The sequence below is a fragment of the Callorhinus ursinus genome, unplaced genomic scaffold (genome assembly GCF_003265705.2).
Source record: "Callorhinus ursinus isolate GAN/ISIS: 27379988/994484 unplaced genomic scaffold, GSC_fseal_2.0 scaffold50, whole genome shotgun sequence".
Taxonomy (NCBI): Eukaryota; Metazoa; Chordata; class Mammalia; order Carnivora; family Otariidae; genus Callorhinus; species Callorhinus ursinus.
In genome coordinates, this window is record NW_027397112.1 from 9,004,091 (window position 1) to 9,025,871 (window position 21,781).

Consider the following 21,781-nt stretch of genomic DNA (forward strand, 5'->3'; position numbering starts at 1 on the left):
GAACTACTCCAATGGGTCTTCAATATTGGGCCTAGCCACTGAAGAGGCAATGAATATGTGGGGCTGCTCTTCTCATGGTAGACCACAACGGTGCAGGAGGCCAAGTTAAACCAGAGGAGCATATTTAAGACCTCTGTTCACTGACATTCCACTTGGCCCATATCAGTGGGAACTACTGAAAAGTTGCATAGCAAAAGGAATGGATGTTTAATTTCGTAACAGAAAGGAAGTGTAACTGGGAATCCAATTTACCAAGCAGGTAGGATGATATTTATTGGTATTCCAAATTACTCATCTTCATCTTCTACTTTTTTTTCCTACCACTTTTCCTGCTTCAGTCAACCAAATAAAAGTTACTGAAATAATGTGATGAAAATATGGCAGAGTAAAATAAACTGCTAAAAAAATTCAGTTATGTTGGACACATGGTGATTAAATTTTCAAAAACTGGGCGCCTGAGTGGCTCAGTCGTTAAGTGTCTGTCTTTGGCTCAGGTCATGATCCTGGAGTCCCAGGATCCAGTCCCATATAAGCTCCCTGCTCGGCAGGAAGCCTGCTTCTCCCTCTCCCACTCCCCCTGCTTGTGTTCCCTCTCTTGCTGTCTCTCTCTCTCTCTCTCTCTGTCAAATAAATAAATAAAATATTCAAAAAATTTTTTCAAAAACTGAACTAAGAAAGCACAAGGACATCAAGCAGATGGACACTAAAGAAGTGTTAGGAGTTAATTACAATTCAATGAAAATTTCAGTCATCACTAAGCTTTATATTTAATATAGATGATTATCAGATATTAAAGTTCAAGTTAATAAATTCTTGAGCCTAAAGCAATACTTATTCTACAGAATGGCCTTCTAATTTTTCACATTACATGAATAACCACAAATAAAACTTACAAATCAAAGCCTCCAGCATGATACTGCATTGAACTATACACATGATTCGTGAATTTTTCAGTTTACATATTATACTTTAATAAAAATTTGTTTTTAAAAAGCATAGTGAAAAATAGCCCCTAAAGTCTCAAAGGGCTTTTACATATTTCAGAAACAAAGGGTGTTTGCCTAAATTACTCCAAACACCCTTATAACTCAAGGCTTATATCACTCTGTAACTTGGCAATATTCTCACAACAGAGCCATATATTAGGCAGGAAACAGACATAGAGAAGTATAATAGCTCGTACAGGATCATGTTGTCAGACATCCTGACTGCCTCTGTAGAAAATTCTAAAGAATCTATAAAAAGCTACTACAATAAAATAAGTGGGTTAGGCAAATTCAAAGGTTAAAGAGTGAAAGTAAAAAAAATCAAGTGTCTTTGTACTTACTAGCAATAAGCACTTGGAAAATAAAAATTTTAAAAACTATACCATCAAAATAGCATCATTATGAACAATGAAATTAATCAGGAAAAAATCTGACAAAATAAATAAAATAGTACAATGTTTGTATGCTAAGAACTACAAAACACTGATAAAAAAATCAAAGATCTAAATGGAGAGATATAATGTGTTCATGGATCTGAAAATGTCCATCATTATGATGTCTATTCTCCTCAAAGTGCTCTATAGGTTTGAAGCAGTTCCAATAAAAATCCAGCAGGCAGTATTTTGGTGAAAATCAACAAGCTGATTTTTTAAAATTATTTATTTATTCATTTTTAAAGGTTTTAAGTAATCCTTACACCCAACATGGGGCTTGAACTCATAACCCCAAGATCAAGAGTCACATGCTCTGAGCCAGGCATGTGCCCCTGATTTTAAACTTTATATGTAAAAATTTTAAAAACAAAGACAAAACAATTTTGAGCAAGGAAAAGCAAACTTTGAAGTCTCACAGAATCTAATTTCAGAGTCAGAGTAATCCAGAGAGTATGTGGTAATGGCAAAAGAATGGACATGAAATCAATGGAACAGACTACAGAGTCCAGAAAAAGACTCACACAAATACAGTCAACTAATTTTTTTTCCTTTCCTTTTTTTTTTTTTTTCTTTTTTTAGAGAGGGAAAGGGAGAGGAGTAGAGGGAGAGGAAGAGAGAGACAGAATCCCAAGCAGGCTCCTCGCCCAGCGTGGAGCCCAACACAGGGCTCAATCTCACAACCCAAGCCCAAATCAAGAGTTGGATGATTAACAGATTGAGCCATGCAGGCACCCCCTCGTCAACTAATTTTTGACAAAAGTGTATGGGCAATCCAATGTTTAAAGGATAATCTTTTCAACAAATAGCTTTGGAACAAATGGATATCCATACACAAAAAACAAACTTTTACCTAAACCTTTACCACATACAAAAATCATGTTGAAATGGATCACAGACCTTAATGTAAAACCTAAAACTATAAAACTCTAGAAGAAAACATAGGAGAAAATCTGGATGAACTTGTGTCAGGCAAAGATTTATTATTACAATGGACCCAAAAAAGATGAACTCTATAAGAAGAATTAAGTTGGAATTCATAAATATTTAACATGTCTACTCTTCAAAAAGACACTGGAACTGGAGGGTATTATGCTGAGCGAAATAAGTCAATCAGAGAAAGACATGTATCATATGATCTCACTGACAGGAGGAATTCTTAATCTCAGGAAACAAACTGAGGGTTGCTGGAGTGGTGGGGGGTGGGAGGGATGGGGTGGCTGGGTGATGGACATTGGGGAGGGTATGTGCTATGGTGAGTGCTGTGAATTGTGTATGACTGTTGAATCACAGACCCGTACCTCTGAAACAAGTAATACATTACATGTTAAAAAAAAAAAAAAAGAAGAAGAAGAAAAAGAAGATAGCAGGAAGGGAAAAATGAAGGGGGGGGAATCAGAGGAGGAGACGAACCACGAGAGACTATGGAATCTGAGAAACAAACTGAGGGTTCTAGAGGGGAGGGGGTTGGGGGGATGGGTTAGCCTGGTGATGGGTATTCTTTTTTTTTTTTTAAAAGATTTTACTTATTTATTTGACAGAGAGAGACACAGTGAGAGAGGGAACACAAGCTGGGGGAGTGGGAGAGGGAGAAGCAGGCTTCCCGCAGAGCAGGGAGCCCGATGCGGGGCTAGATCCCAGGACCCTGGGATCATGACCTGAGCCAAAGGCAGACACTTAATGACTGAGCCAGGCGCCCCTGGTGATGGGTATTAAAGAGGACATGTACTGCATGGAGCACTGGGTGTTATACGCAAACAATGAATCACGGAACACTACATCAAAAACTAATGATGGAATGTATGGCGATTAACATAACAATAAAAGACACTGTTACAAAATGAAAAAAAAACCAGTACCAACTGAAAGAATAGATTTGCAAAACACATATATGATAAAGGACTGGTATTTAGAATATAAGTAGAACTCTTAACTCAGTAACAAGAAACTACTCCAATTTAAAAAGTTGGCAAAAGATTTGAACAGACACTTCGTTAAGTAAGAGATATGGATGTCTGATAAACACATGAAAAAATACTCAACATCACTAATCATTAGGGAAATGCAAATTAGGAGATGTCACTATATACCTAGTGAAATGGCTAAAATTAAAAAACAAAATGCTGACAAACCAAGTACTGGGAAGAATGAACTAGAACTCTTATATACTAGTGTTGAGAACATAAAATGGTATACAATGCTGGGGAACACTCTGGTAGTTTAAATATAAACTTACCATACAACCTAGGAATCCAATACCTAGAAATCTACCTAAAAGAAATGAAGACACATTGACCCCACCCACACACCATCACCACAAACACACAAATAGCAGACTAATTCATAATCTCCAAAACCTGGAAACTACCCATATGTCCATCAACTGGTGAATGGATAAACAAATTGTAGGACACACATACAATGGAACATTATTCAGCAATAAAATAAACTACTCACATACCCAAAATGAAAAAAAAAATCTAAAAAGATAGATGAACCTCAAAAGCATTAAAGTATAAGAAGCCAGAGTTGAAAGACTACATACTTTATGGTTTCATTTATAGAATATTATGAAAACTACTATAGTAACAGGAAGCAGATCATTAGCTGACAAGGATTGGGGTAGCAGAAAGGGACTGACTACAAAAGGGTATGATGGAACTTTTTTTTTTTTTGGAAGATTTTATTTATTTATTTGACAGAGAGAGACACAGCGAGAGAGGGAATACAAGCAGGGGGAGGGGGAGAGGGAGAAGCAGGCTTCCCGCGGAGCAGGGAGCCCGATGCGGGGCTTGATCCCAGGACCCTGGGATCATGACCTGCAGATGCTTAAGGACTGAGCCACCCAGGCGCCCCTGTGATGGAGCTTTTACATGATGATGGAAATGAGCTATATTTGATTTTAGTGATAGTTACATGGCCATATATGTTTGCAAAAACTCATGGTACTGTATATTTAAGAGGGGCAAATTTTAACTATATATAAATTGAACTTCAATAAACTGACTTTAAAAAACCCTACAGTACTTTGTGATAATATACTGACTGTACAGTTATGATTTGTAAACTTTTCTGATTGCATGCTTTATTTCACTAAAGTTTTTTTTTAAAGTATACTGAAAAAATAATAGCATAGGTGATAAACTAGCCCCTACAACAAGTGCAGATATGTGAAAGATTACATACTTAATAACAATGCATAATTGGTCAAAGGGCTTTCATATATTTTCTACAACAAAGGGATTTGCCCTAAACTATTCCTAATGACCTTTCAAGGCAAGATTTATATCACTCTGAGTCTGTAACATTCTCACAAGTTCATGTATTAATCAACAAGGAGGCAGAGGAAGTTTAGTAACTAATACAGGATCGTGTAGTCATTTAGTAGCAGAATACAGAACTCAAAATCCTTACCGTAGTCTATAAGGCCTCCCACAATCTGGCTCCACCTACTTAATTCTCTGATGCCATCACTTTCCACTTTCCCCCTCAATACGCAATGCTTCAGTCACACTGGACTTCCAGTTCTTTGCTTTGGCCAAATTCATTCTCTACTTCAGGCCTTTGCCTGTTTTTTTCTGCCTAAAATGCTCACTCCCAGTACCTCTGCAAAGCTGGCTTTCCTGCATCTGAAAAGGTCCCGGCTCAAATGTTCCCTCCTCAGGCCTACCAGGACTAACCTAGATTTACCATTTACTTGTTTCCCCACGTCTCATTCTCTATCACACAATCCTATTTTATTTCCTTGATAGCACTTATCATGACCTGAAATTACGTGGTTCTTTTATTTGTCTCACACCTCCTATTTGTCTCACTATGATGAAAGCATCATAACAGTAGAAATGTTCTTTGGCTTATTTATTGCTCCTGTCCCTTGGCCTGATTGAGACCAGGGTACTGGGGTTGCCCTTGGGTAGACAGGGGTGGCATAGTTGACTCAGGCTCCCAATCTTCTGTGGGGGCCCAGCTCTGGCCCTTCCATCTGCCTGGATGCTCTGCCCTAAGGTCTCTTGTAAGTGTTTTCTTCTTACCATCCTGATCTTAGTACAGCAAGAACATCTCTCCATACAAAGGCTTTACTGCACTGGGTAGGATCTCCAGACACAGATGAAGAAAAGGAGTGATAGCAGATATCAGAGAGGGAATGCTTTCAGCTTTTCACTACAGTAGTCTGCATAAATGAGATGCAAATAGAAGGGAATCTTAATGAGATAGACTCTATGAATGTAATCTATGTGGAAAAGCCTTCAGAAGGAGCACTAATCTTATTTTGCAGGAGAAATCATGAAGGAGAAACAAATCACAAATGTAAGAATTCTAAGAAAGCCTTCAGTAACCATTATTTTCTTCAGAGACATGGGAGAATTAAAATGAAGTGTTCTTCAAATAATTTCAGAGCAGAAAAGCATCCGGTTGGTCTACAGTCATCCCCAAAATATACATGAGATTTCACATTGGAGACAAACTTTATTAATGTAAATAGTGTGGAAAATTCTTCAGAAACATCTCTAGTCTTGTGGTGCACAAGAGAATACATATTGGGCGGAAACTATGAACACAAAAACTACGAGAAAGCCTTCAGCAGGATCACTCACTTTACTTCTTACCAGAGCATCCACACTGGGGAGAAACTCTACAAACACAAATGACTGAGAAAAAGCCTTCAGTAGGAACAGTAAGCTCACAAGGCCTATGTGAATACACACAGAGGAGAAACACCATGACTGTGATGAATTCAGAAAAGTCTTCTACAGAAACACACTTACCAAACACATGTAAGTACATCCTGGGAAGAAAGTCAATGAATGCAATGACTGTGAAGAAGTTTTTAGAAGACACTCATCCCACAGGAAAAATGTGAGCACAGACATTGAAGAGAAGCCTCATATATGTAATGAATGTGGGAAAGGCTTCAATGATCCCTCTTGCCTTTACAGACATAAGAATTCACACTGGAGAGAAATCTATGAATGTGGGAAAGTCTTCAACCCCAAATTTTCCTTTGTTCTACATAAGAGAATTAATACAAAGAAACAAATTGTATGGGTGTTTTATTAAGTATCAGTAAGGTTATATATTTGAAAAACACGATTAGGTTCCCATTCCAGGAAAGATGGAATAAGCCTATTCCACTTTTACTCTCCCACTGAATGCACCTTAAAACCCTTGAAAGAATGCAGAGAGCTCACTTCCAGCTTCCTTATAGGACTACAGAGCACTTCCCCTGCCCCATACCTTACCGTCGTTACATTACTACCTACCACAGCTCATTTTACCAAGAACACCATGTCTACCTTTCAGCAGAAACTAACAAGCCAACTAAAAAGCAAAAAATACAATTTGAAGAGACAGAACATGAGTCAAATCAGACCCAGATATGGCAGGGATGTTGGAATTATCAAACTATGAATTTAAAAAATGAAATACTTAGATATAATTCTAACAAAATATGTACAAGAACTATATGAGGAAAGCTACAAAACTCTGATGAAAGGAATTCAAAAAGATCTAAATAGATGGAAAGATATTCCATGTTCATGGATAAAAGATTTAATGTTGTCAAAATGTCAGTTTTTCCCAAATTGATCTGATAGATTCAAAGCAATCCCTATCAAATCCAAGGAGGTTATTTTTTGTTGAGATTGACAAACTGATGCTAAAGTTTATATGCAGAGGCAAAAGACCCAAAAATTCAACTCAGTATTTGAGGAAGAAAAATAAAGCCAGGGAATAGACATTACTGAACTTCAAAACTTACTACAAAGCCACAGTAATCAAGGCAGTGTCACAGTGGTGAAAGAACAGACAAATAGATCAATACAAGAAAATGGAGAGCCCAGAATTAGACCCACAAAACTATGTCAAATGATCTTTGACAAAGGAGCGCAATACACTGGAGAAAAGACAGCCTTTTCAACAAATGGTGCTGGGAGAACTAGACATCCCCATTCAAAAAAATGAATCTAGACACAGACCTTATACCCTTCACAAAAAATTAACTCAAAATGGATTGTATACCTAAAAGTAGTAAACTCCTAGAGGATAACATAGGAGAAAAACTGGATGACCTTGGGAATGGCAGTGACTTTTTACATACAACCCAAAAAGCATGATCCATGAAAGACATAAGAAGCTAGACTTCATTAAAATTTAAAACTTCAGGGGCGCGTGCATGGCTCAGTAGTTAAGCGTCTGCCTTCGGCTCAGGTCATGATCCCAGGGTCCTGGGATCGAGCCCTGCATGGGGTTCCTTGCTCCATGGGAAGCCTGCTTCTCCCTCTCCCACTCCCCCTGCTTGTGTTCCTTCTCTTGCTGTGTCTCTCTCTCTGTCAAATAAATAAATAAAATCTTTTTTAAAAATATAATTAAAAAAATAAAAATAAAAATTTAAAACTTCAGCTCTGCAAAAGGCACATGTAATAAAGGGCCATTATCCAAAATATACAAACTCAACAAGAAGATGAAAAACACAGGTAAAACAAGGATAAAAGATCTGAACAGACAACTCACTAAAGAAGATATCTAGATGGTAAATAAGCACATGAAAAGATGTTCAATATTATATTGAATTACAAATTAAAACAACAGTAAGATGCCACTACATACCTACTGAAATAGTTGAAATCCCAAACACTGACAACAACAAATACTGACACGGATATAGAGCAATAGGAACTTTCATTCATTGCTGGTGGGAATGCAAAATGGTACAGCCACTTTGAAAGACAGTGTGGCCATTCTTACAAAACTAAACGTACTCTTATCTTACAATTCAGCAATTGTGCTCCTTGGTATATACTCAAATGAGCTGAAAATATATTCACACAAAAACCTGCACATGGATAGTTTATAGCAGCTTTATCCGTAATTGTCAAAACTTGGAAACAACCAAGATGTCCTTCAGTAGATGATCGTAAATAAACTGTGGTAGATCCAGGTAACAGAATATTATTTAGCACTAAAAAGAAAAGAGCTATCAGGCCATGAGAAGACACTGGGGAACCGTACATGCACACTACTAAGTGAAAGAAGCTAACTGGAAAACAGGACATATTATATAATTCCAATAGTATGACATTCTGGAAAAAACAAAACTATGGAAACAGTAAAAAGATTAGTGGTTTCCAGGGATATTGGGGGGGGGGCGGATGAATAGCCAGAGCACAGAGGATTTTTAGGGCAGTGAAACTATGATATTATAATGGTAGACACATGTCAGTATACATTTGTCAAAACCTATAAAATGTACAACATCAAGAGTGAGCCCTACAGTAAACTATGGACTTTGGGCGACATGATATGCTAAGGTAGGGTCATCTATTACAAACAAATGTACCAGTCTGATGAGGGATGCTGATAATAGGAGAGGTTACACACATGTGAGTCCAAGAGTCATCTGGAAACTCTTTGTACTTTCCACTCAGTTTTGCTATAAACCTAAAACTACTCTAAAATATACAATCTATTTTTAGAAATTTTAAGTGCACAAACTGTTCAAATTAACAAAAAGAATGCATAGAGTAGCCATCTGAGGACTGAAAATAAACAGTAGGAGGAAGACTGAGAAAGGAGCACAGAGTAAGCAGTTCCACTGAAGTGGTGATGAGTTTACCATGTTTTTTCCTCAGATACTGCCTGACCTAGACACTTAAAACTCAGAAGTATATACCAGGTAAGAAAAAGCTCCAATAAAATCTCTCCCTTGTTGGTAAGGAGCAGGAAAGGGGGCCCTTACTGGTCTGACAAGGGAAATCTCTCATGCCCCCCTTATCTTCTATACCAGTGTCCAGGCAATTCTATGTCAGCAGCAACACAGAGATGTACAGGTGACTGGGCAGGCACCTAATACTCTGGGAGAAGGAACCCTTTTCTCTGACTCCAAGAACTGTGATCCCACTAGTTTGTGGTAAATCCTCACTGCTTTCTTCCCTCTCTATGTCCTTTTATCTCTTGATCTAGATACAAACCATTACAGTCATTGAATGGCATAATGGGAAAACTAGAGTCTGTTTTTTAGCAAGAACGCTGGAAAAGGAGGGAGATGGAAATTGTTTACAAGACTGGGGTCAGAAGGGCTATCAAGAAAACAATCCCATCAAGTTGTATATGAACTTCTGGGTTCATCTCAGAGCTCTGTGTGCATGGATCTGACCCTAAACAGCATACCACAGGCTTTGAGAACAGAGCAACAAGGTGGACCACTACTTTGATCCCAGAATGGACACTGGGTCACATACATGGGACCCATCTCAATAGTACTGCAAATGCTTAGAAAACAGAGCTGACATTGGAAACACAGCCCCCAGAGGACAGACAGGAACCTGTGTCCGGAACAAATTCTGCTCAACTGGCCACTGGCCACACACACACACACACAAAATCAACATTCTCCTTAGGATTTAAATAAAACCCACAGTCTCATATATAATATTTAAAATGTTCAGAATATAATCCAAAATTATATGGCATATGAAGAAACAGGGAAATCTCAACATGAGGGAAAAAATTCCATAAACAGCATTCCTGAGATTACACAGAGGTTAGAATTAAAATCAAAGACCTTAAAGCAACTATTACAACAATGCTTCATTAAGTAAAGGCAAACATTCTTGAAATGAACAGAAAGAAAGTCTCAAATCTGGTGTGTATTCTACATATACAACACATCTCCCTTCAGACCAGCCACATGTGGCCAATGACTACTCTACTGCACAGTGAAGTTCTAGACCTATATCCAGAACTAAGTTCAGTCAGTCTCTAAAGTATAAGGTAAAAGTGGATCCAATCACTAAACACTGGAAAGATCCAAGGGTGATGATTCTTACCACATCCTCATTCAACTCATCTATATGGCCAGTGCAGAAGACAGACAAATCTTGGAGAATGACAGTGTATTTCTGTAACTTATTCCACTACTGCTACTATTTTGGATGTGGTTTTCTTGCTAAAGCAAATCAGCATATCCCTGACACCTGGTTTGCAGTAACTGACCTGAGATTGAGATAATCATATGCAGTATGCATTCAGCTGTCAGGGTCAGCTATATATTTTCACTGTCCTACCTCCCATTAATTCTCCTGCTCTAGGTAATAATCTTAACTGTCCCTCAATTTCATAGAAACCGTTGCTGTTCTACTATTACTGATAATTTCATGATGATTAAACTTGGTGAACAGGAAGCAGCAACTATCTAGATACTGTGGTAAAACATGCATGCCAGAGAGTGGGAAATAAATCCCACAAAAAGTCAGAGATCTTCCACACTGTGAAATTTCTGTGAGCCATATCATCTTGGGCAATTCAAAATATCCCTTCCAAGGAAGGTGAGGAAGTTGCTGCATCTACTCTCCCCTACTACTGAGAAAGAGGTACAATGCCTGGTAGGCCTCCTTGTTTTTTTTTAAGCAACCCGTACCTCATTTGGTTATGCTGTTGTGAACCATTTACTGACACTGCTGGATGTGAGAAAGGAAGAGAACAAGAGAAGCTTTGCAATAAATATGGGCTACTTTGTCCCTTGGGTTATATAACCCACCAGATCCAATGTTACTTGAAGCTTCTGTGGTAGACAGGGCTTTTGCATCATTATTGCAGAACTTTAGATCAATCTCAGGGAAGACCTCTAGTATTTTGTAAAAGAAAAAACAAACAAAAAACCTATGCCATCCTATGTAACCAACTACTATCCCTTCTTGAAAATCAGCTTTTGGCTTACCATAGGACCTTAGAATGAATGCACGTGACCTTGGCAGCCTATCATGAAATAAGTATTGTTGAAACAACAAATCAATACGCTTGGGTGTGTACTGTAGCACTTCATCAGCAAAAGGAAGAAGTGTACATGAGATTAGGCTTGAGCAGGTCCTGGAGGCACAAGTAATTTGCATGAGCAAGTGGCCCAGATGCCCAAGGTTCCTACTCTTGCTATGGCTTCTTTTCACTTAATCTTGGTAAATTCTCTATGACCATCTCACTGAAAAAAAAAAGAAAAATCAGGCCTGTTAACTGATAATTCTGCATGATAACAACACACTGCAGATGACAACACTACAGTCCCACTTTGTGGTAGTCTTGAAGGACATTAGTTTCCAGTGGCAGAAATTTGAACAGGGTACCTAGTTGTTTACTTTGTCTAGGAAAAGAGATAACAGAAGAACTGACTCATGGAGAGTATTTAATGGATATTCAGAGATTTGAAAGGAATAATAAGAAAACTAGTGACAAGGAAATCTGGGGATGAGGTATATGAATAGACCCTTTGAAAGGGCACAGAATATGGAGCAATTTATGTCCCATGTGAATGCTTACCAAAGAGCAAACTGCAGAGAAGTTGCTTAACAACACAGAAGATTAGATGACCTATTTGGGGGACACAGTCAGTCTTTCTACCCAGTCACTCTAACCTTACCCAAAGGGCCTCTTAACAAAGTGGCCATGGTAGCAGTGATGGAATTTATACATGGGCTGAGCGATATGAACTTCCACTCACCAAGGCCAATCTGACCATAGCCAGAGCTGAGTGTCCAACATGCCAATAGTCCATGCTTGCAGTGGGGACGAGGTAGGCGGATGCCCCCAATATGGTACCATTCACGGGATGATCAGCCAGTTATCTCTCTACTCATTTCTAGCCCCAGGTAATTTTCTCTTTCTTCTTAACAAATCAACTACGAATTTAAAATAAATAGTCTTTATAGTATGAAGGTTTTCAGGTAGTCTTAGTCTGCCCCCTTGTGGGAACCAGCTCTTTATCTCTCACTAGGAATAAGACTTACTAATAAGTCCAACCTGTACCTCAAACAAAACAAAACAAAAATGTATTTATTCAAAAATAACTTTATCCCAGGCTTTACTAACAGGTCTCTTCTTCACCCTTTGTTATTCAACTTTGTATGGCCTTTAATTAAAGATTATGAGTTTTTCAGAGGTTTTGTGATTTTTATCTCTTGCCAAAAAAGATGTTTGGAAAGATACCTTTTCCAACCTTTTTAGTTGTCATGCTTTTATTCCTTTTTTTCTCCATAAATATGGGTAAGCAAGGAGAGGTTTCTACAATGTTTCTAGTGTTAATTAGGCCAATTATCATAATGTAAGTAGGATACTTAGTATGTTCTGACACAAAATGTGCTTGGGGTTTCAAATTCCAAGAGTTTACAAAGTTACTAGATAAATGATTAGGAATCACTTTGCAAATGCGAATCATATATGAGGAAATGGTGAAATAAATTATGGGTTGCTTATGCTGTGAACGATTATACAGATTTTTTACAATTAGAACTTAAGTATGCTCCTGAGGGATGTTCATGCTATACTGTTAACTGGGGGATAATGAATTAAAATTGCATTTTATTTTTTAAAATCTTCAAACTAATACACACACACACCTACATTTGCCAATATGAGCTCAGGGAAAAAACATGAAAGGATACAGACTGAATGTAGTTAATATTGGTTACTTTAGGGTAGTAGAAGGGAAAGAAGCCTTAACATGTTATTTTTAAATATCTACATTGTTGGTAAAAAGTAATCTTTTAATTAGTAAAATTATTATTAACTCACATTTAAAAAAAAGCATGACTAAAATATGTAAACACATTCTGACACATCCCTAGAAGCCCAAGATAATAAATTGTTGGCTAAAAGGCCAATTTCAAGTTTAATTCTATGAAAAATGAGTGTTATACAAAGAATGATCAACATGAAGTTAAATTTCAGAATTACAGGACTAGAAATAAAGGCACTTCAGAGGGATTTATCACTTCAGGTCAGATCTTTTCTTCCAAGTCTTATCCAACCACCAACAAATTTGAATTTTAAATATCAGAACAGAAAGTTTCTAAGTACATGCTACCAAAAAAGCTGATTTGAAACTTTTGGTGTAGATTAGTATAAAGCCTGAAATATTTTCCTGCTGAAAATAATACCTACTTCACAGCATTATTCTGAGAATTAAATGAGGATTATGTAAAAGCACCTCACCCAGAGCCTGGCACATATGTATAATTAATTTTTTTTTTCAAAGCAACCTATGTTGAAAACTAAGTGATTTTTTTATCACAATGATAAACTACTAAAATAATAAAAGATTTTGTTCATTAGTGATCCACTATCAGATATACTCTTACAATGATATAAAAATGAAACACTAAATACTGAAATAATTTTCCTTATCATTTTATATAAAATAGTTGGTTTAATAAAGAAATTTTTTGTAACTTACCAGACGGAAAAATAATTTGTGTATGTTTTAAGAGCATGAACATCTCATTTCTACTAAATATTTTACATATTAGCAAGGAAAGAAAAATAATCAGAACACATATTTGACAATTTATTGTATTATTACTCTAAATGTACCAGCATGTACTAATCAAATAAAACTGGCTACAGATAATGGGAATCATGCAAAGTCAAACACTGTACAGTTTCCCAGTCTTCCAGCATGAGCTGGTCATGAGCATTACTACACCAATACACATTTTGTATATCAGAGCCTAATACCTGCATATTGCTATCCTTGCAAAAGTAAATAAAAATTGGGTTTCAATCATATCACATTGGTTCCTGCATTTATTTAATATCTAGAACCAAGTAAGTTCTGTTGATATATGGATGACCTCTAATGAAAAATCATTTGCTTCAGAAAATGGAGCTAGTACACCAAAACTAATTCTGATAAAGTAAATGAAATACAGAACTAGAATTCCTAGAATTGATGAGCTTCCTTGGTCAATTTGATGGCCTAACTGCAAGACAGCACTGTGCCAGATGCAAAAATCCTACTGTTAATGAACTCCTAAATTACCAGGAAAAATAGAAATTCAACAGACAAGACTGAATGCAATAAATAATATATCCCAATTATATACAATATGCTAGACTGGAAAGCTAGAAAACAACCAACCAACCTCAGAAGTTTAACTGGCACAGTTTTACAATCCTATTCCAAGAGCCTCATTTCACAAATGAATAGTCTGATAAACTACCTACATTCAACAAAAAAAAATTTTTTTTAAGATTTATTTTTTTATTTATTTGAGAGAGAGAGAGAGTGAGCGAGAGAGCACAGGAGCAGGGATAGGGGCAGAAGCACACTCCCGGGCTGAGCAGGGAGCCCGACTTGGGGCTCAATCCCAGGACTGACCTGAGCTAAAGGCAGACACTTAACCGACTGAGGCACCCAGGCGCCCCTCAACAAAATTTCTTACAGTGCTTTACTTTTTAGTTATATTAAGTAACAGAAGTGAATACTGGATCAATTATGTGGCCTGGGCACATCCATATACCTTCCCAAGCACCCTAAGTGCTACTTGTTCATTCTTTATTCAACAAATACTGACAAATTCATATATGCAAGTGTTCTAGGGGAAGAGTGGTGAACAAGACAGTCTCTGCTCAAATGAAACCTATTTTCTGGCAATTGAGAAAACAAAAAAAAAAACACAAGTAAATGGATAAATACATCAGAGCCATCAGATAAATGGATAAATTTATCAGTGGTAAATACTATGAAGGTTAGGGTTGGGTATTTGGTAGGATGGTCACAGAAGGTCTCTTTGACTTAAGCAGAAATCTACAGCCCTTTATTCAAGAAAGAGCAAGTATACAGGCCTTCAAAAGAAAACACTCTTAACATGTTTAAACAAAAAGGCCAGCAGAAAGGACACAAAGTAGAAAATGGAGGGAGTAGGAGGGCACAGAGTTGGAGCACTAGAGAAAAGGGCAATTCAGGGAGGGTCCTGTAGGGAGTGATAAAGGCTGGAGTTTATTCTGAATGTGATAGGAGGTTACTGAGGAGTTTTATTTCAAGTCTGGGGAAATACATGATTTGTTCTGTATTAATAAAGAGCACTCTAGCTATCACATGGACAACAGACTGTAAGTTGGCAAGAATGTTAAGACACTATTACGGTAGTAAAGGAAAGAAATGAGGGTAATTCAGACTAACGGCAACAACAGAGGTAGTGCAGAATGACAAAAAGTATTTTAAAAAGAAAAATTCTTAAAGCATTATAAAATAAAACAAAAAGCCAATAATAGAGGATAAATGTTAAAAAAATCCATGGATGACAGCAACCAGATGCAATTGGAACGAGGAAATTAGAGCCCAGAGCATGTGTAGGAGGATAACTGTGAAAGATGAGTTTTTCCAGGTCTGTTTTAAGCACAGAAGCAATAGATGCAAGGAGCAGGAAGTGCCCAGGGGCAGCAATCTGAATGAGAGGAGTACGACTGGACTCACTGCAAGGAGTCAGGCGTCTCCCATCTCCTATATTTTATAAGCAGAAGACATCATAGGTCTCTGCCCCAAGCCAGAGCAGGGAGTGTGGTTATGTTTGAGTCAGAATCCACTGGACCTGAGAGACAGATCAGAGGTCAGGCTAGCTAGTTAACACACAGGAGAGAGCTATCATGCCCAAACAGATAAGACATCTCACCAGACTCCTTACCTTACTGTCTGCTATTATCATTGGAGAAGAGATACTAAGTAGAAACTGAATCCACAAGCAGGCAGGGCAGGGTATCAGGCATTATGCACCTACAGAGGCCTATCAGTTGTTTAAAGTTAGCGTTTGTTCTCAACAGACTGCCATCTGTTCTGGTAAGTTGATGTTCATGGCATATTAATTGTTTAATAATTTGAATATCACCCCTCCAGACAGGCAAACACAAAATACAATGAAATGGAAGCACTCTAGTTCTGGGTTAAGATGGAATAAGTACACTCCACCTTAACTGAATGTAACTAAAACTACTGAATGTAAATGAAAACCCTGGAAAGTAGAACAGCAATCTGAAGACTGAAAAAAAAAAATGGTAGCAGGCAAACTGTGGAAGGAAAGCAGAATTTGGACAACCAATCTGTAGGACAACCAGTTCAGTGGCGCATTTCCTACTGTTTTTTTATGTCCCCAAACTCCCAGCCTGAACTCAACGGAAACCCAAATCCTGGAACAGCAGAGCAGGGGTGAAAAGAAAGATGCAAAACAAGTCTTCTCTACCTGGTTAGGCAGAATGAATGAAGGATGTGAGGGCGGCTCCATATGGGACTGAGGGAAAAATCCCCTGGCTTTTTTTTTTCTTTTTACCTTTTTCTTCCAGCTCTGCCCCCGGGGCAAACCTATTTCACTATCAGCAGCTCTCACGGAGAGGATACTTAAATCTCTGAGGGAGAGGAATCCTTTTGACCAGAAGAACAGAAGTATAAGGAGTATGATATAACTGAAAGGAGAGAGATAAATCCATACTTATAACTTGAGATTTCAATATTCCTCTCCTAGTACCTGAAAGGATGAGCAGACAGAAAATCATCAAAGGTAGAGAAGACCTGAACAACACTATCAATCAACTTGACCAGACTGTTATTTATGGAACCTTCCACCCCAAAGGAGCAAAATACACATTCTTTTTAAGTGCATACTGAACATAAGATAGATCATTTCCTGGAGCACAAAACAAGTTTCAATAAAAGTGATTCAACTCAAAGAAAGTGTTCTTTGACAAGAACAAAGTTAAATTAGAAATCAATATAAGATATATGGAAAATTCGCAAATATTCGGAAACTATATCAACACACTTCTAAATAACACATGGGTTAAAGAAGAAATCACAAGGGAAATCAGACAGTATTTCGAACTAAATGAAATCATATTCATCAAATTCTGTGAAATGCAGCTAAAGCAGTACACTGAGGGAAATTTTATAGCACTGAAATTGCTATACTGAAAAGCAAGTTCCAATCAATGACCTTAGCTTCTACCACAAGAAACTAGAAAAGGAAAAAGAAATTAAACCCAAAGCAGAAAGAAGAAAGGAAATAATAAAGCAGAAATCAATGAAATATAGAACAGGAAAGCAGCAGAGAAAATAAATGAAAACTGAAACTGATTCTTTGAGATGAATAAAATTGATATATTTCTTCCCAGAATGATCAGTTCAAAGAGAAAGAATATCCAAATTACCAATATCAGGAATGAAAGAGGTGACATCACTGAAGATCTACAGATTTTAAAAGGTTACCCAAGAAAAGATAATTCAAATAGTCATATTTTATTCAAGAAATTTAATTTGTATCTTAAAACTTTCTCATAAAGAACATTCCAGGCCCAGATGGCTTCTCTGAGAAATTCTATCAAACATTTAAGGATGAAATAATACTAGTTCTACACAAAACATTCTAGGAAAATTGAAGTAGAGAAAATACTTCTCAACTTTCAACTTACTCTAGGAAGCCAGCATTACTCCGGGTACCAAAATCAGACAAAGACATTGTAAGGCAAGAAGACTAAAGGTCAATATCCCACGTGAACATAGATGCAAAAATAATAAAAATTATTTCAGCAAATCAAATCTATCAACTGTCCAAAAAGAAGCCACATACACCAGATTTGCTCAGAGTCCTACTTCCCAACCATAATGGTCCAAATCAAATAATGGAAATATTTGTACCATACGTAAAGTGGTATGACAGGCATAGACATCAGCTACCCCAGACCCTGCCCCAAGGACTGAGGGCTTATTCTGAAGAATATCTCCTTTCCTACACATTATTTGTTTTCCCTTGAATTTAGGACTTTTTTTTTTTTACTTATTATTTTATGTATTCACCACCAATTCAACCCTAAACCTTTTGCCAGTTGTTTAAAATTTTTCTGAAGATAATTAAATGCATCAGGTTTCTACCAATGTCATTTTTGTGAAACAACCCTTCTGGAGGCTTCTAACCTACTCCAATCTGGTTTGGTTTTCCTCTCTCCCTGTCTTCTCATTGTCATATTAAAGATTTCTTTACCTTTCTCCTTTGTTGAACTTCCTATTTCCTGTAACCCATTTCTTCCTTTTATTTGTCTTTTTCATTTTGATGGATCATATCCTAAAGATTCCTAAGAAAGGGTACAAGGCAGGCAAAAAAAAAAAAAAAAAAAACCCCAAAAAAAAAAAATGACATATATGACAAAAGTCTTTTCTTTTTTTTTCTAAAGAATATTAATAATAGTTCCATTATTTTTCTCTGCAAAATTTCTCCAAGTTCTCTCCAAGTTGCTTTATTCTACTTATTTTAATCTCTATCTTTCATACATTAGAGGGTTTCTTCAAATATCTAAAGTAACCCTTGGTTAGTTGCTAATATTTAAGAGAAGAGGACTAAAAGGCTGATTGAGAGCTTTGATACATAGAGCGATCTAGCTGGGCTGTTTTTTTAAGGAATCTCTGATGGCTACATTTTGTGTCTTTCTTTTTAGTCAGATTCTTCAGAAAAGACTATGCCAACCTCCTGCCTGAAATATGAAAGCCTACCTGCCAGTATCCTAGTGCCAACAGGATAAAGACAACTGGAGTCCAACTGTCCTATTTTCAGTATAGGACTGCCCTCAACTATGCCTGGTAGGTGTCTCCCAGTCTAGAATCTCTATTTTATTCCAAAGAATAAATTTCTGGGTTTTGCCAATGATAAGAGTAGGGAGTTGGGCACTTGACCAGCTGACTGGTTAGCTAATTTTGAGGAAGAGGTCTCAGGAATCAAATGCTGCTTCAACTGACTTTCAGCTAATCTTCCTTTCATCTCCATTTCTACATGCCACCATTCTTGAGTTTTTTGAGGTTGTTTTCTTGATTTTCTCTGCTATTGAGCTTAGGGTTCAGTTTTTAATTATTCATATACTCTCCAGTTTCTAAATTGTGTTGATGTTCGCTTTTCTCCAATCCCCCTTTACCGATTGTTTAGCAGGTTTTCGGCAAGGAGCAAAGGTGGAAGTGCCTGTTTATCCCATCTCTTTACTCCTGATAATACTGATGCTCATTCAGCTCATTATAGATGGCTTTGTAATTTTTATTTCTCTTTTGAATAAAGAGATACTACAAACAAAATCTCAGAGAAGGTAAGAAACACGCTTTAACTATTAGTTAACTCTAATGATGATACAATTCCTGGTAATTTCTAACTGAGATCAGGTAGTTGTGCTCAAGGTCATGGAGATCACTGATTTTGCTGTTATTAGGTTCAGCTTTTGTTTTTGTTGTTTTCTTAAAGATTTATTTATTTGAGAGAGAGAGCAAGCACAAACAGGGGGAGGGGCAGAGAGAGAGGGAGAATCAGGCTCCCAGCTGAGCAGGAAGCCCGATGCAGGGCTCAATCCCAGGACCTCAGGGTCATGAACTGAGCCAAAGGCAGGCACTTAACTGAGTCACCCAGGTGCCCCTCAGCTTTTGTTATTAAAACTCAACTACACTCAGTGATTTGAAAAGTATTTTAACTGACACAGCCCATGGGGCATAAGATAAATAAATAATCTCCAATATCTATATCTGTGACATTTAATACAAATTATGATATTTAATAAAAATTAGTATAATTTTTTTCTATTAATTTCTACTGATTTTATTTTTAGGGTCTTTCATACATGTGTTCATTTTCTTTCTTCCCCCCCCCAGGTTTATTGAGATATTATTGACATATATGACACTATGAAAGTTTAAGGTGTACAATGTGTTGATTTGATATACTTATATACTGTAATTCATTTTAAGTTCTTCTTTCATATAAAAATGTTTAAGGGGAAAAAAAATCAGACAAATTTCTGATATAATACCATGCATATTATTTAAGAATGAGTAAGTACTAGTATAAGTTAAAATTTCCAAATCAACCTGCATATATTATTCCTCTTTTTATTCTGCAACAAATAATTTTATAAAAACAGTACAACTCCAAAACTAGGGAAGAGCAAACTTGGAGAAAAAAGGTAATAGGATTATGGAATAAACGAACCAGAAACTTTTACAGGATAAAAAACACCATACATTTGTAAATCAAAGCTTTATTTTATTTATAAGTAAACATTCTCTAAGAATCATACATCAGTCAAAATGACTGCCTGAAATTTTGTAATATATTCATCAATTCGGGTTCTCAATTCCATTCTCTTAGAGATCATTTCATTCATTCAGCAATATTTATTTTGTAACTACTATATGCCTGGTACTTATTCTTGGCACTAGAAATACAATAATGAACAGAACAGACAAAAATCTCTATAATCATGAAACATTCATTCTAGTTTTGGACAGAGAAAATAGAATAAATACAAAGGTGATACGTACTATGAAGAAAAAGGAATGTGGGGGTACTAGTCATACAATTTTAAATAAGTTAATTAGGGAAGGCCTATCTGAAGATTTCACTGATACAGGATGTTTTTACCTAGTTTGGAAGTTGTTCACTTCAAAAAACCAGTCTACAGCAGATAATAAATTTTCAACAGAAAAGGAAAATAATTAGTAAGATCCTAATTTAAAATAGCAATTATAAACAAAAACCATTTCTTCTGAGATAAGACAACAAATACTGTATTGATTAAATTTTAAAAAGCCAGTGTGCTAATACAAATGTTACTGTTAAAAATTTACTTTAGGTGATATTCCAAAAGTGATATCCAGATATATATCACAAAGCTTCAAAATTACTTAAAATCTTATTAAGGTATTAGCATTTAAAAAAAATGACGAGAAAATTTTTCATTTTATCTTGAATAAATGATATCATAGAACTTTTAGATTACCACATTTAAAGCTCTAAAGGAGAAACTAGAATATCTAAACTAGATCCAGAGAGGGCTCCTGAGTGGCTCAGTTGGTTGGGCGACTGCCTTCGGCTCAGGTCATGATCCTGGAGTCCCGGGATCGAGTCCCACATGGGGATCCCTGCTCAGCGGGGAGTCTGCTTCTCCCTCTGACCCTCCTACCTCTCATGCTCTCTGTCTCTCATTCTTTCTCTCTCAAATAAATAAAATAAAATAAACTAGACCCAGAGAAAACCCCAAACCTCAGAGTTAGTACTAGAAAGGAATAGCTGATATCTTTTCAATTTAATAATAAATTTAATGAAAGCTTACCTTGCCCAGAGCGGCTTTGGCGAGAGTCTACACTTGACTGTCTTCGATCCGGTGGTTCCTCGCTCCCTCCATCTATTTAAAAGTAGAAAGGGCATAAGCAAATAGATAATGGAATTGATGTAATATCTTCTATGGTGCCATCTGCATCTTAAAATTACACTATCTAGGGGCACTTGGGTGTCTCAGTCGGTTATGTGTCCAACTCCTGATTTCAGCTTAGGTCATGATCTCAGGGTTGCAGTGTTGTGAGATCAAACCCAGCATCAGGTTCTGCACTCAGCGGGGAGTCTGCTTGGATTCTCTCTCTCCCTCTCCCTCTGCCCCTCCGACCCCACACACTCTCCCCCCCCCAAAATAAATAATCTTTTTTAAAAACTATAATATCTAGCATTTGTTCTCATTTCTTATAATCTCAATCACTGAAATATTTGAGGACTTTTTCCTTTATAAATCAAAGGTTCTTACCCATAT

The 21,781-nt window shown here is 36.9% G+C and overlaps 1 protein-coding gene across 8 annotated transcripts in view; it reads right to left on the reverse strand.

Annotated features, from left to right (window-relative positions):
• The window catches only part of TANC2 (tetratricopeptide repeat, ankyrin repeat and coiled-coil containing 2), a 352,068-nt gene that overhangs the window by 226,999 nt on the left and 103,288 nt on the right, over positions 1–21,781 (reverse strand). For all 8 annotated transcript variants that reach the window (XM_073883063.1, XM_025890285.2, XM_073883069.1 and 5 more), the window contains exon 3: positions 21,311–21,382. In XM_073883063.1, the coding sequence (XP_073739164.1) occupies positions 21,311–21,382 (72 nt within the window). The remainder of the gene's footprint in view (positions 1–21,310; positions 21,383–21,781) is intronic.